Source organism: Drosophila erecta, unplaced genomic scaffold, assembly GCF_003286155.1.
Source record: "Drosophila erecta strain 14021-0224.00,06,07 unplaced genomic scaffold, DereRS2 tig00000021-arrow-pilon, whole genome shotgun sequence".
Classification (NCBI taxonomy): domain Eukaryota; kingdom Metazoa; phylum Arthropoda; class Insecta; order Diptera; family Drosophilidae; genus Drosophila; species Drosophila erecta.
This window is the reverse complement of record NW_020825198.1, coordinates 3,327,783-3,340,968: the sequence shown is the minus strand read 5'-3', so window position 1 is coordinate 3,340,968 and position 13,186 is coordinate 3,327,783. Positions and strand designations below refer to the sequence as shown.

Below are 13,186 nucleotides of genomic sequence, written 5' to 3'. Positions count from 1 at the left end.
AAGCTTATCACGGACTACTTGGATGTATTTAAGAACATATTTAAACAAATGTTTTTATTAATGCATAATTAGGTCTAGTAGCCGCGCTCCTTAGACTGTGTGGCGTGCGTCAGTATCCAGGACTTGTAGTCGCGCTTCTTCATCGACATCTGCTTGTGGCGTGGATGCGTTGGACAGATGACATAACCGCGCTCCTGGCGCACCACGATGTAGCAGTCCTTGCAGCGTCGCTTCAGGCGGCCCTTGACCTTGAATCCAGCCACCTGCTGGACCAAAGTGGAGCCAGGTGTAAGCAGTCCCGACGCCTGACTGATCCCAGCTGGAGCGGTGACAAGTTGTGTGTTTTGCATCGATACACTTGCAGGAGCCGCCGGTCGAATGAGAAGGTGGAAACCACGCGCGGCACTGAGACCGTTCCACAAGCGGGAGCCTTGTTGCAGTATTCTACTAGCCAGGGACATCTGAAATTGTCATTTTCATTGAGATTTTTAAAGAAAATTATAAGAAAAGTGCACCCACCACCTCTTTCTGTTTTGGATTCAACTGGTAAGAAACCGATTACAACCGATGACTTTAATTGCTTCGCAACACTGGTTGGCGCTAAAATGTATCGTTTTATAAACTAAACTTATTTAAAATGTGTAATTTTGTATTTCTTGTATTTAATTTCCTTACATTTCCCGCATTTAATTTCTGATTTAATTTATTACAAACAAAAGCCCTTTCAAAGAAAAAATACAATTCAAGATTTTATGATCCATATAAATTTTTTTTTTATCAGAATGCAATTAAAGGAATTCAGAGCATATTTTAGTGCGCAGTTCAAAACGTATTCGAATAAAGACTTTTTTTATTAATCGATACTGATGACTTCCACGGGATTCGAGGATGACTCGTCCAGGCGGGAACGTTTGCACTTGGTTGGTCCCGCGGGTTCGTCGTCAGATGAATCCAAAATCTCGGTGATATCCTCATCCTCAATTACTTCACATGGCTTGCGCTTAGCGCCCGACTTTGGCGGGCTCTGTACAGAGAGTTTGTCTGTGGCCACGATAACAACTTCTGCTTGGTCCTCGTCTTCCTCGATTACCAGACAGTCATCGTCATCCTCCTCAACCACTTCGGTTGGTCGGCTGCGCTTCGAGGTAGAGGGACCATCGTCTTTTGAGTCTTCTTCCCCGTTGGCAGAACGTTTCGTAGCCGTTTTTTGATCATCCTCCTTGGCTTCCACTGTGTCCTTCTTCTGCTCCTCATCCTTTGGCTTCAGCTGCGAGGCATCTGCCACAACTTCGAACAAATTTTCGTCTCGCTCCGCATCAAAGTGGGATATGATAATACTCAACTCGTAGTTCTGGAAGAAGTCATCGCACTTGAGGATCACACCATCTACGATGTTCAATTCGCTTAGGAGCTTGCCCTCGTTGCATTCCGTCTCTCCCTCCTCTGAGGAGATTAGAATGGAGCCACTGCTCTCCACAGTCACATCCGGATTCAACATGTTGAGCGTCTTAACCAGGACCTCGTCACGCAGCTCCTTTATACGCAAGCGCTTGGTGTCGATCTTGAGAGTAATGGCCGGGTCGCTGGCGCATACATAGCAGTTGGGATTGGGACCTGGGAGAGAGGCGTCCGGGACAAGGAAGTGATTTCGTGCATTTGGTCTAAGTCGTGCATAGACAGCCTTGCACTGCTCCCATTTGGCCTCCAGCACCTTGAAAGACCGCATCACGGAAATACCCGCCGTAATCGCATTTGTTGTGGCAATAGCAGGAATGATGTTACCCGCCATTGACTTAATCTCGAACCTTGACTTTCGCTCAATATCGAAGATGTGGGATCTCACGTTTGCGCATGCCGCGACGAAATCCATGGCCGGCTGATCGTCCTTGTCCCAAGCCAGAGTATCGTCGCCTTCGAGTTTTAGGAAGGTACCGCTTAACTCTTTTAAGGAATTGGCAAAGACCTGAGCGCACTCCTCGATAGACCAGACCTTGTGGTGCTGCTTGGCCACATCCTTCTGATCGCCGGAGGAGCCTTCAGACTGCAGGGTATCCCACTGCACGGGCACGGGTGCCTTGCGGGTCTTCCACAAATTCGACATGCGCAACAAGTAGGTAATGTCTTCGTTAAAGAACTTGTTGAACAGCTTGCCTGCATCGTAGTTGCAGTCCCTAGCCCATTGGCGGGTGTTTATCCGCACTATGTTGCCGTTGGCAGTATCCTCCTTGGCCTCCTTTTCCTCCTTTGACTCTTCGCCCTTCTCCTTTTCATTCTCATCGTCCTTTTTGGGCTCACCGTCTCCGTCTTTTTCCTTCGCATCGGGATCAGCAGCATCAGGAGAAATATCCTCATCTTCCAAGGACTCACCAAAGAGTTGACTGCAAAGCAACAACAATAATAATTAATTATGTTTACACTATCTTTGTATCGGTTAATAGATAAGTATACTCACTTAAAGAGATGTTTTGCCCAGACAATGCAGTGAATCGGTTCGGAGGGCGTATTGCGTATGGTGCACCCAGGAAAGCTTCGCTGTTTGTCCTTCGGCGTGCACTCGTAGCACTGGGTGAGGCCACGCTTGATCAGTTCCACTTGGCCATTGTAGCCGGCGGTACCGCTCTCTATTAGCGGGACATCCGCATTCAGACACATGCGATTTACATGGTTCCTAGCGGCCCTGTTGTCCAACGCGCTGAGCACCAAATCGAACTTCTTAAAGAAGTTGACGCCATAATCAGTACTAAAACGTATTTGTAGTTGTATTATGTTAACAAGAAGCAAATGCGAAGCTATCCCAACTTACGATGTAACACTGTCATGGTAAGCGGTTATCTTTGCATCCGGATTGAAGCTCAGTGCGCTTTCCCTAGCCACCCGTGCCTTAGATTTTCCAACGTGCTCGCGATGGAAGAGGAACTGTCGGTTCAAGTTGCTCAGATCAATAGTGTCCAGATCAATCTAGGTTTTGTTAATTTATTAATACACTATAATATGCAGCAATACTTTTCCGAAGTAACTTACAATTTCAATATCTGTAAAGCCGCTGAGCACAAGGTTTTTGAGCACCTCGCAGCCGATTCCGCCGGCGCCCACGACCAGGACCTTGGACTTCTTTACCAGCTCCTGCAATGTGGCCGGGAAAACACCATCGATAGCTGCTGCCATTTTCTGTATTTAAGCTTTCCTTTTTCTTAATTTTGGCAACAAAATTGCAAATTGGCGATATAGAAAAGCCGAAAAAGTGACGCCGCCGGTGCAGGTGTTGGAAAACGTCACTACCAGGGATGGCGAGTTAAATAATAAGTTGGTGACACTTAAATGAAAATTATAAATATAACACCTTTTGTAGACTTATTATATTTTAAATAACATAAGGTGAAATGGAGAATGGAGAACACAGAAAAAAATTAAAAAACTTTTAAAATACATCAAAAATCTTTTGTTTGATAAGTCAACAGAACAGAAATCACTTGTAAAACATAATAGCAAGATATCACATTAGCCAACACTTCGACTCCACCAGCTCACTTAGCGCAAGCTGGTCACACTACACTCTGCGCTAATCAGAAATAGAGAAAAGCATTTTAATTCGGACAAAGTGGACATACGGATCACGGAGCACGGATCACGGCAAACGCGTAGAGCGGAACACGGACGAGAACTGCTCAAGCGGAATCAATAGGAATCAATACATTGGGAATAAATCTGGCGAAAATCGAATAATGGCTGAAGTGCGACGCAGGAAGGGCGAGGATGAGCCACTGGAGGACACCGCCATCTCCGGATCCGACGGAGCAAACAAACGCAATTCCGCCGCCGACTCCTCAGACCATGTAAGTAGCAATGACTTGTATGTGGAGCAGCCGAGCGGCAGCTGTTCCGGATTCCAATTTGCATAATTCTTGGAGCATAGAAAACCCAATGTGTGTATACCAACAACTGTGTGTGGGTGTGTGTTTTTGTTATTCTCTGACGCACAAGCAGGTGGGAGAAAGAAGAGAGAGCTCTCTCCTGGAGAAAATCCAATAACAAACACAAAACACACCACCAGCTAGCCACCCATACACCCACCTGCTGTGTTGCAATATAGCGCCATTATTATCAGCAAAATCCAATTAGATGGACGACGCCAATTACGGAAGCACTGGGCCAAAAACCCAGAGCCGGAACCATTACCATGACCAGGCTTCCTCCTCCCTTTCTTGACATTTCTTTTTCTTTTGCTGGATGATAACCAACGCAATATCTCCTTATCATTTAGCAAAAAACAAAAAACGCCACCAAAAAAAATTCCGCCATTTGTCTCCCCACTTAGTACCCCTCTGTATTGGATAAACGACTGATTCTGATTATGGGTATATAGGCACATAGTACATACACGTATCATGGACTTTGCTCGGCGTCGTCCAATAGAAAGTGTTTAAACCCTGCACTCCGGTCGTATCGAATCTGAATAGGAAATAGGAAACCTTATTTGCAGTCCCAGCCAGTGTAATCAATAAGCGAATTTCTCTTCCTCTTTCACTTCTCCTTCTCCTGCAGGTGGACTCCGAGGAAGAGAAGATTCCCGAGGAAAAGTTCGTCGACGAACTGGCCAAGAACCTGCCGCAAGGAACCGACAAAACCCCCGAGATATTGGACTCGGCCCTCAAGGATCTGCCAGATAGGTATGTGAACCAAATGCATATGTATAGTATGGAACTTTTAAAGATCATGTCTGATTACCCAAAGCTTAATATAGTAGGGGTGATTCAAATTTTTAAAAAGTACTGTCATAATTTATAGAAGCGCGAATTTTATAAATCCGGCAGAATGAGTGCGTTCCAAAAATAATCCATATCCACAGCTGTCTACAGTTGGCGAACAAATATTCTAAGTAAATATGTACATTTACAAACAATTATTATTTTGCGCATTCCACAGATGGAAGAATTGGGTGATTCGCGGCATATTCACATGGATTATGATATGCGGCTTCGCACTGATCATCTATGGTGGACCGCTGGCTTTAATGATCACGGTAAGTTTAATGGAATTATATATTATAAGATATATATTATATTATATATTTGATTAATTATTTTCCTACTTTTTCTTTGCAGACTTTGTTGGTGCAGGTGAAGTGCTTCCAGGAGATCATCTCGATCGGCTACCAGGTTTATCGAATTCATGGCTTGCCCTGGTTCCGCAGTCTTTCGTGGTATTTCCTACTCACCTCCAATTACTTCTTTTACGGGGAGAATCTGGTTGACTACTTTGGCGTTGTAATTAACCGGGTGGTCAGTAAATAATATTATATTTAACCGGATTATATCTACATAATATGCAATTTAATTTACAGGAATATCTAAAGTTCCTGGTGACCTATCACCGGTTCCTTTCCTTCGCCCTGTACATCATCGGTTTCGTTTGGTTCGTCCTCTCACTGGTGAAGAAGTATTACATCAAGCAATTCAGCCTGTTTGCCTGGACCCATGTATCCCTGCTGATTGTCGTCACCCAGAGTTACCTCATCATCCAGAATATATTTGAAGGCCTCATTTGGTTCATCGTACCTGTCTCGATGATTGTGTGCAATGATGTCATGGCGTACGTGTTCGGTTTCTTCTTTGGGCGCACTCCCCTCATCCAGCTCAGTCCCAAGAAGACCTGGGAGGGCTTCATCGGGGGTGGCTTCGCCACCGTCCTCTTTGGCATTCTCTTCTCATATGTGCTGTGCAACTACCAGTACTTTATCTGCCCCATCCAGTACTCGGAGGAACTGGGACGCATGACTATGTCCTGTGTGCCAAGCTATTTGTTCACGCCGCAGGAATACAGTCTTAAATTGGTAAGTGATGATGCATTTTTATCTTAGGACGATAGGGTTACCGATTTGTATATGGCTACATTGATAATTGTAATTATTTCCAGTTTGGCATTGGCAAGACTCTAAATCTTTACCCCTTCATCTGGCACTCGATCTCCCTGAGCCTGTTTAGTTCCATTATTGGACCGTTTGGTGGATTCTTTGCCTCTGGGTTTAAGAGAGCTTTCAAAATCAAGGTAAGCAATCCTTGTGGATAACAAGGCTTTTCAATTAAAAATAACACCATATAATTTACAGGACTTTGGCGACATGATACCCGGACATGGCGGCATTATGGATCGCTTCGATTGCCAGTTCCTTATGGCCACCTTCGTTAATGTTTATATATCCAGCTTCATCAGAACTCCGTCGCCGGCAAAGCTGTTGACACAGATTTACAACCTTAAGCCAGATCAACAATACCAAATTTATCAGTCGCTTAAGGACAACTTGGCTGACATGCTAAACACAACTTAATCGGTTACCATTAAGAATCGGACAAGACGTTTGCTTAGTCGTACGTTCTATATGCAATGCAGAAAATTCTATATATACATTGATATATATCTGTAAGCGAACGGGCCAGCACTTTAGGCAGCCACATAAAATAAGTTAATTACGGGCATAATTTTTGTTATGTTTTTAGTCCTTAGTTAGATTTTGTTGCTACATTTTAGTTAACTTCCTAAGTTAGTTTTTTTATTTGCTGCTTTAATTTATTGCGATTGTTTTACTTGGCAAAACTCTACACAGTGCAATCGTATTGTTAAGCGATTCCATTAATCTTAATGTCCATGTGACAAGGCGTCAAGGCAAGGCAAACAGAATAACTATGAATTTAATATCGACTATGTGTGTGTGCGTGTTGTTAGTGAATTTAATTACAATAACTATAGCTTAGGGGTGATTAGGCAGGCAACGCCAAATGTGGAGATTAGCATAATTATAGCGCATTTTAGTTAAATACGTGAGGGGCGAAATTATGAGATCAAGTTACTGCTGTAATTCTATATAGTGCAATATGCAGACGGTAAACAATTGATTTAACGATTTCAATATTTATTTCTTAACGTTCCTTCGGTCATATAATAAATCATGCATGGCGCATCATCCTCAACCCGTGAAACTTTCTCAAAAAGTACGTAGATGATATATAATCGGTTACTTATAAATCCTGTTATACTGTACGGCATTTAAGTGAGAAAATGCAATTCGTCGCCGATTTAAAGAACTAAGTGTACAAAGATTTCAATATTAAATCTTACAGTCTCTATGTTAAATATATAAAAAAAATGAAAACAAAACAATATGGGAAGCTTTTTTCTTCCATGGCACTTGGGATATTTTTAACATCGTAAAATCAATTTTAATCTCTTCAATAGATAGAGGAGCGGTGTGCCCCCTAAATCAAGTGGATGGTATTTACCATCATCTTTTTGATTAAGAACCGCTGTAGGTCGTCCACATCTGCGCGCTCTATATCGAAGTATACTTTCCGACTGCGAGCATCATCGAGAAGGTTGCGCCACATTTCCACAGTCTACAAATTTAAGAGTTAAAAAATATATGTTTTAATTCAATTCAATCAGGATACTGACCTTTAGGTCTTCAAAATTGCCACAGATGACGAGGCAACGACGCGGTCTGGTCAGTGCGACATTGAGTCGCTGATAGTTTGTGAGAAAGCCACAGCCGCGTGTTCTGGCATTTGAAATTATGATTACATCCTTTTCCAATCCTTGATACGAGTCTACAGTCTGAGGAGTGATATTCATGTGATTGGGAATCAGCTGGCTTAGAACGTAACATTGGTTTTGGTACGGCGAAATTAATCCGTAGCTAAATCGCTTGCTGGGCATATGTTTGTCCATTTCTTGAAGGAGTTTGGCCACAAAACGAGCCTCCTCGTCATTGCTAATACTCTTTGTTTGGGCGCAACTGTTGTCTTGGGTGTACTTTAAATTAATCACACAGTATGGAATGAGCGCGGAGGCGAAACGAGCAGTACACTCGGCGTTTATCAACTGGTCCTCGTAGAAATACTTGTTGGGCCATCGACAGATCTCCGGGTGCATGCGGTACTGCATGCTGAGCTTAAAAAGTTTTGTATGCATTAACTGATTACTGCCTGGCTTATCGAGCTGTGTCTGAAGGCTTCGCTGAATGCGATCAAACATGGAATTACAAAGGCCGAAATCTATGGCTTTCTTGGACAGCACCACAGCCGGAAGTTGCTGCGTGTCGCCAACCAAAACCAAATGCGATAATCCGAATCGCATTGGCAATAGAGTCCACGGCTCTGTGCACTGTGTGGCCTCGTCGATGATGCAAATGTCAAAGAAGTCCACATAATTTGCCAATTTTACACAGGAGGAAAGCGTTGTGCAGATGATGTTGGCCCTGGCCACACAAGTCTGAGAGATCTCGAATTCCTCGCGCTGCGTCAACGGCGGATTCAGTTGGTCGCTTATTAGCTGCAGTTGTCGTTCCTTCTGGTGCAACTGTTGCAAAAGATATGTTGATGTAAGATTCGCTTTCTGCTTCAGCTGTTGAATATCAGTCGTAAGATCACTATGCTGCTTTCTTAAGATTTCAGCGTTCTCCGTGCTAAGGCGTTGCAACTTCCGATCCCTGACATTTTTGAAATGCTCCTCCAGCGAAAACGGACGCGAGTAGGGGCTCATCTTCTCGTGCATGCCGAAACGCAGTAACTGGAATTGGGCGCGGCTCATCACACTCCAAACTTTACCAAGCAGCTCAACAATATGATCCACGGCTGTATTGGAATGAGCACAAATCAAGATTTTGCGGTCCAGCGTTTTGGCGGCATTTCCGTACAAAGTCTGCAGACATAGTTCGGAAATAACCTTTGACTTTCCGGTCCCGGGCGGACCCTGGATCAGTGTGAGACTCGGTTGTAAATCGTCAATGATCCGTTGGTAGGTGCGCAGGACAATGTTCTCCTGATGTTCGTTCATCTTGTGGAACCCCTTGTAAGTAAACGGTTGCTTTGGCAGTGAAACCTCATTGACCGTGTGCGTCGGCTTCAAGATGCGCCGGCAGAGCGGTGAGCTAGGGAGCTGATGAATGGCACTCAGAGCCCCAAGCTCCACCCGTAAGCTGTCTACTACTGGCCGTGCAGTCAATTGCTTAACTCTATTTATCGTCTCCTCGGATAAATCTTGTTTCAGGATCTCAAATGTCAAGTCGAAAACGTTGCCTGAGAGGTCAGAGAAGGAAGGGTCTATTGTGATGGAGGTCTACACATACACTTAAACATATGGTAATGACTTACATGAGACACTCTTAAGCTCCATTAGATTGGCAAATGTTTCTTCTAGTACGCCATAACTGTAGAGGGTATAAAGGACGAATTTTCCATTGGGTTTGCTATTGACTGAATAAAAAGTGCGAAAATTAGTAAGAATGGTACAAAATATTTAATGTGCTTACCTCTGGTAATTAAGCGATAGCAATCATCCTGCATATAAACGTGTTTTAAGCTTACCGAAAAAGTGTATCTGTTGTTAATTTTGTAGTCTCTTTCGATGGTGGAAAGCAGCTCCAGTTTCATCAAGGGCACAAATATCCTGCGAAAGTGTATTTAAGAATAAAAAATGTAGAAATTAGAACACTATCATCGATCTCACTCTCTATAGTTCTTGAAACTATCAAAATCCGGTGGAATTGGCATTAGGACTTCTCGATCCGCAACTGCATCTGCGGTGCCATGCTTTAGCCATTGGTTCGCCCACTTTAGGATACTCCGCGAGTGCTGGCGTATGTCGTTCACCGGTTTATTTTTTTTTCGAATCCATTCGCGGCGATCGTGGTAGGAGCTGAGGTAGAGCTTTATGCACTCCTTGCGTCCCTGTACCTGAGAGCTGGCTCCCTTGACTCTTTCGATTAAGTGTATTTTGACATCATCGTTGAAGTGCACTTTACGGAGCTTCTTTTGCATCTTCTTTAAGTCTTCGGCTTTTTGATGGTAAAGCTCCATTTCGGCGAAGGTAAGTTTGTTGCAGGTGCGCTGATTCCTCGCCCGCTCCGCTGCCTTACGTTCCACTGGACGAGAGCAATGTGGTTGCGGACAAAGAATAGCTTCATCACCTGCTTGGAGCTGCTGTGAGAATGTTTCGGTAGTGGGTGGTTGTTTAGGCACTGGTTTCTTTGCCGGTGGCCTAGCGTTATCTGCCTTTGCCAGTTTTGGGGCTGGGCCATCCACTCCTTTGGTTAGAAAACCGCCACGATTGGTGTTCTGAACGGTTGGAACACTTGTGGGATGCTTTCTCTTATTGGTGCTTGATCTATCATTATTTTCCTTTGTCTTGTCAGACAGCTTCTTGAGGGCTTCGCGGCGGGACTCTTTTAGCTTTTCGTCTTCTTTTTTCTTGTCTTTGGGTTTTTGCTTCCACTTAGCGTTCATTTCAGCTTGATTGTCAATGGCCCGCTGGCGATCTATCACCTTATCTTTTCTTTTCACCTCTGCCGAGATCCCTCGAAGCTTGCCGCGATTCTTTGGCAAGGATGGTGCCTCAATCACAGATGGGCCGCGTGTGAGTCTCGCCTCATTGGAGTTTTGAACTCTTTCATTAGTGTCGCTTTTAGCAATGGGAGAAATACCCTTGATCCCCTTGGCAGGATCGTCGGCTTCCGTGACCACAGAACGATCCGTGTAACAGGATTTGGACCGGTTGAGCAGCCGTGGACTCCTTTTAAGAGGACTTTTAGCTGGAATAGGGTTTTCATCCATGGTCTGTTTTGAAAAATCTGTTTTTTGCAAAGTCTGTTTATTTTCCTCAGCCTCAGCTGCTATTTCTTCCCGGCTGTGTATTGTCTTGCGTTTGCCGCGAATCGGCTTTGTTTTTCTATCCGCACTTTTGGTTTTAGATTTAGTAGATGTCTCCAACTTTTCCGGAGCCTCTAGTGTTACTATCAGTTCTTCAAGATAATTATTAACGCTTTCCTTGTTCTTCTTAAGTAGCATTTCATCCAATTCCGCAGGCCGATCCATATAACAGGATTTTGAACGGCTGCGCAACAGTTTTTTAGGTGGTTCCACCTTGTTCTTAAGAGCATCTTTGAGTTCTTTTGAAGTGGTAGCTAACTCATCCCGAGAAGTGGCCGACACGAGTCTCTTACGGGCACAAGCCTTGTTAGTCTCTATGTTTTGCGCGCTGACATCTGTGAGTTCATTTCGGGATGCAACTGTTTGATTTTTGGTTTCTGCCAACTTTTTCTTATCATCCACTGGTAGCTTGGTCGTGGTCTTCAAGCAGGACTTAAGTTTAGAGTTTAATTTGACCTCTTTATTGTAATTTACAGCCTCATTAGCTTTATTTTGCTTCTCAACATCGGCGGTAGAGCTGACACTGTCGGTAGTTTTATCGTTTTTTAATAGAGCTGATAATTTTCGAACCGCTGGAGGATCCGGAGTCGTGCTGTCGGCTGTGTTAAAGACAAAACATTGTAATATGTCATATTGATGATAGTTAATTTATTTGTTTACTTACCCTGGCGCACAACATAATCGTTTTGAGATCTTGTTTTGGCCGTCTCGTCGTCACTGGAGAACGAGATGCGCATTGCCCTCTCTGCGTGTTTTGCTCCAATGTCTAGGTCCGAGTCTGCATCTTCGTCTTCATTCTCTGCCGGATAAGTTTGCGACATTTCGATGTCGTCAGGTACCACCTTTTGGCTGAGCAGCTTTGACCAATCCGCCACCTTATCATACAGCTCTTCATCATCGGAATCGCTTATGTACACGATGTCGTCGTAACCTTGGTTCGATAGCGAACCTTCAGCCATGTTCCCCAGGGCATTGGTCTGCAAGAAGAAGTCCTCTTCGCCATCGCTTACGGCCATTTCAGCTTTCATTTCTCTGATCACTGCCTGAGACATGGCGAAACTCTCATCATACTCTTCCTCCTCGTCTTCTTCTTGCGCCGCCGGAGGGTTACCCTTATCTAAGTGCATATCCGGCTGTGCATGGTCACCGGTTTCTTGTGGCTCCGAAATGCTCCTCTTATCCCCATCTGTGTCCAGTTCTATACAGTCGCCGTCGTGTATTTTTTTGTGGGTTTTAGCATTGCTCGCAGTCTTGTTGCACAGCTTGTTGTACAAATATGGATTTAGCCCCAATACTGAGTCGAGAATAGCATCGTTTGCTTCCCCAAAAATGTTTTGTATCTCTGCTGAGGTATGCTTTACGATCTCCTCCTTAACTTCTGTTAGTTTTGGTAGATGCAAACTTGAACAAGAAGGCTTTTCCTCCTCCTGGTCGGTGTGCTTCTTGACGGCAAAGTTTGGTATTTGCTGTTTGAGATTGAACTCGGTGGGCTGATTGCCACTGGGGCATCGCACGGCGGGCAGTGGTGTTGTATCGTCATCGTCGGAGGACAGAACGATTTCTTCGACTGCCGGCTTTTTCTTTAGGGTGAATATAGCATGAACGCCTGTAATTTCAATGAGGTTGGCTTCCGCTACCCCCAGGCTGATTGTTGACCCCTCTGCTACTGCCAAACGGTTGATCTTGTCGCCCAAAAATCCTCCATTGATGAAGAGCCCATTCAGGGGCTTCTGTAATAAAAGTACACGTACAAAATGTTCATCTTAGGTGAGCTGCGATAACCTACCAGAGACTCCACTTCAACGCCCTTTTCGCTGACGATGATATTAGCGTGCTCCCGGGACACAAATTGGTACTGTCCTCCCAAGATTATCCTGCATCGCGAGTGGCGACCCACCAAATTAGTCCCATTGTGCAGAATGAGCCGGGCGCCAGTGGTCACATGTTCCAGGTACCACACGCTGCTCATCTCGGCCAACCCTTCCGTCAATCTTTGTACTGAACTAAAGGAAAATTGCTGACTTTGAGTAAAAATTGAACATTGAATGTACGCGACGCATGCACCTACAATAACAACAACTAATCTGGCGAGTGGTTGTGAAATACTACATTGATTGTTGCATTTCCAGCACAGTTCTCTACGCAAATGCGCAATTCCTCTTACAAGACATTACACTGTCGAAATATAATTATTTCTATTTAGTTGCTAAAACAAGGTGTTCTGGTATTCAACAACTGTATGTTATACGTTTTCAAAACTACGCAACAAGATGCACTGTTTTGGTCCGAGGTAAACAGTAAATGGCAGTGCTGTAAAGCGAGTTTTGGCAGTGCGGTAAGTAAGTGCCTTTAAGCCGGTTGTAATTATTTTGATAGCATAGCTGTTAGAATTTGGCAAAGCTTCCAAATATAATAAGGCATATGAAAAGAAGAAATGTGTACACCGGGTGTTTCAGTTACAAATAACAATAATTCCTTAATGACCGTTA

At 44.1% G+C, this 13,186-nt stretch overlaps 4 protein-coding genes across 6 annotated transcripts; 1 reads left to right on the top strand and 3 right to left on the bottom strand.

Annotated features, from left to right (window-relative positions):
• Positions 1 to 7: 7 nt before the first annotated feature.
• On the bottom strand, positions 8 to 614 carry LOC6543671 (39S ribosomal protein L36, mitochondrial). Of its 2 annotated transcripts, none has more exons than XM_001971333.3 (2): positions 520 to 614; positions 8 to 461 (listed from the first exon to the last, which is right to left on the bottom strand). In XM_001971333.3, the coding sequence occupies exon 2, from the start codon at positions 459 to 461 to the stop codon at positions 75 to 77; it is 387 nt and encodes a 128-aa protein (XP_001971369.1). In that variant the 5' UTR covers positions 520 to 614; the 3' UTR covers positions 8 to 74. The 2 variants fall into 2 exon arrangements, with proteins under 2 accessions (XP_001971369.1, XP_026833191.1); XM_026977390.1 differs by having other exon boundaries at positions 523 to 611.
• Positions 615 to 748: 134 nt separating this feature from the next.
• On the bottom strand, positions 749 to 3,315 carry LOC6543670 (SUMO-activating enzyme subunit 2). Its single transcript, XM_001971332.3, has 4 exons — positions 3,022 to 3,315; positions 2,804 to 2,958; positions 2,453 to 2,740; positions 749 to 2,378 (listed from the first exon to the last, which is right to left on the bottom strand). The coding sequence occupies exons 1-4, from the start codon at positions 3,163 to 3,165 to the stop codon at positions 854 to 856; spliced, it is 2,112 nt and encodes a 703-aa protein (XP_001971368.1). The 5' UTR covers positions 3,166 to 3,315; the 3' UTR covers positions 749 to 853.
• An 85-nt stretch (positions 3,316 to 3,400) lies between these two features.
• LOC6543669 (phosphatidate cytidylyltransferase, photoreceptor-specific) lies at positions 3,401 to 6,824 on the top strand. Its single transcript, XM_001971331.3, has 7 exons — positions 3,401 to 3,833; positions 4,543 to 4,667; positions 4,924 to 5,020; positions 5,103 to 5,279; positions 5,342 to 5,830; positions 5,914 to 6,045; positions 6,107 to 6,824. Exons 1-7 carry the CDS (start codon positions 3,723 to 3,725, stop codon positions 6,323 to 6,325), a joined length of 1,350 nt encoding a protein of 449 aa, XP_001971367.1. The 5' UTR covers positions 3,401 to 3,722; the 3' UTR covers positions 6,326 to 6,824.
• A 227-nt stretch (positions 6,825 to 7,051) lies between these two features.
• On the bottom strand, positions 7,052 to 13,005 carry LOC6543807. 2 transcript variants are annotated; one of them, XM_026978149.1, is made up of 8 exons: positions 12,766 to 13,005; positions 12,484 to 12,700; positions 11,362 to 12,427; positions 9,499 to 11,296; positions 9,302 to 9,438; positions 9,144 to 9,245; positions 7,447 to 9,068; positions 7,052 to 7,388 (listed from the first exon to the last, which is right to left on the bottom strand). In XM_026978149.1, exons 2-8 carry the CDS (start codon positions 12,664 to 12,666, stop codon positions 7,251 to 7,253), a joined length of 5,046 nt encoding a protein of 1,681 aa, XP_026833950.1. In that variant the 5' UTR covers positions 12,667 to 12,700; positions 12,766 to 13,005; the 3' UTR covers positions 7,052 to 7,250. The 2 variants fall into 2 exon arrangements, with proteins under 2 accessions (XP_026833950.1, XP_001971366.1); XM_001971330.3 differs by having other exon boundaries at positions 12,484 to 13,005.
• Positions 13,006 to 13,186: the final 181 nt, after the last annotated feature.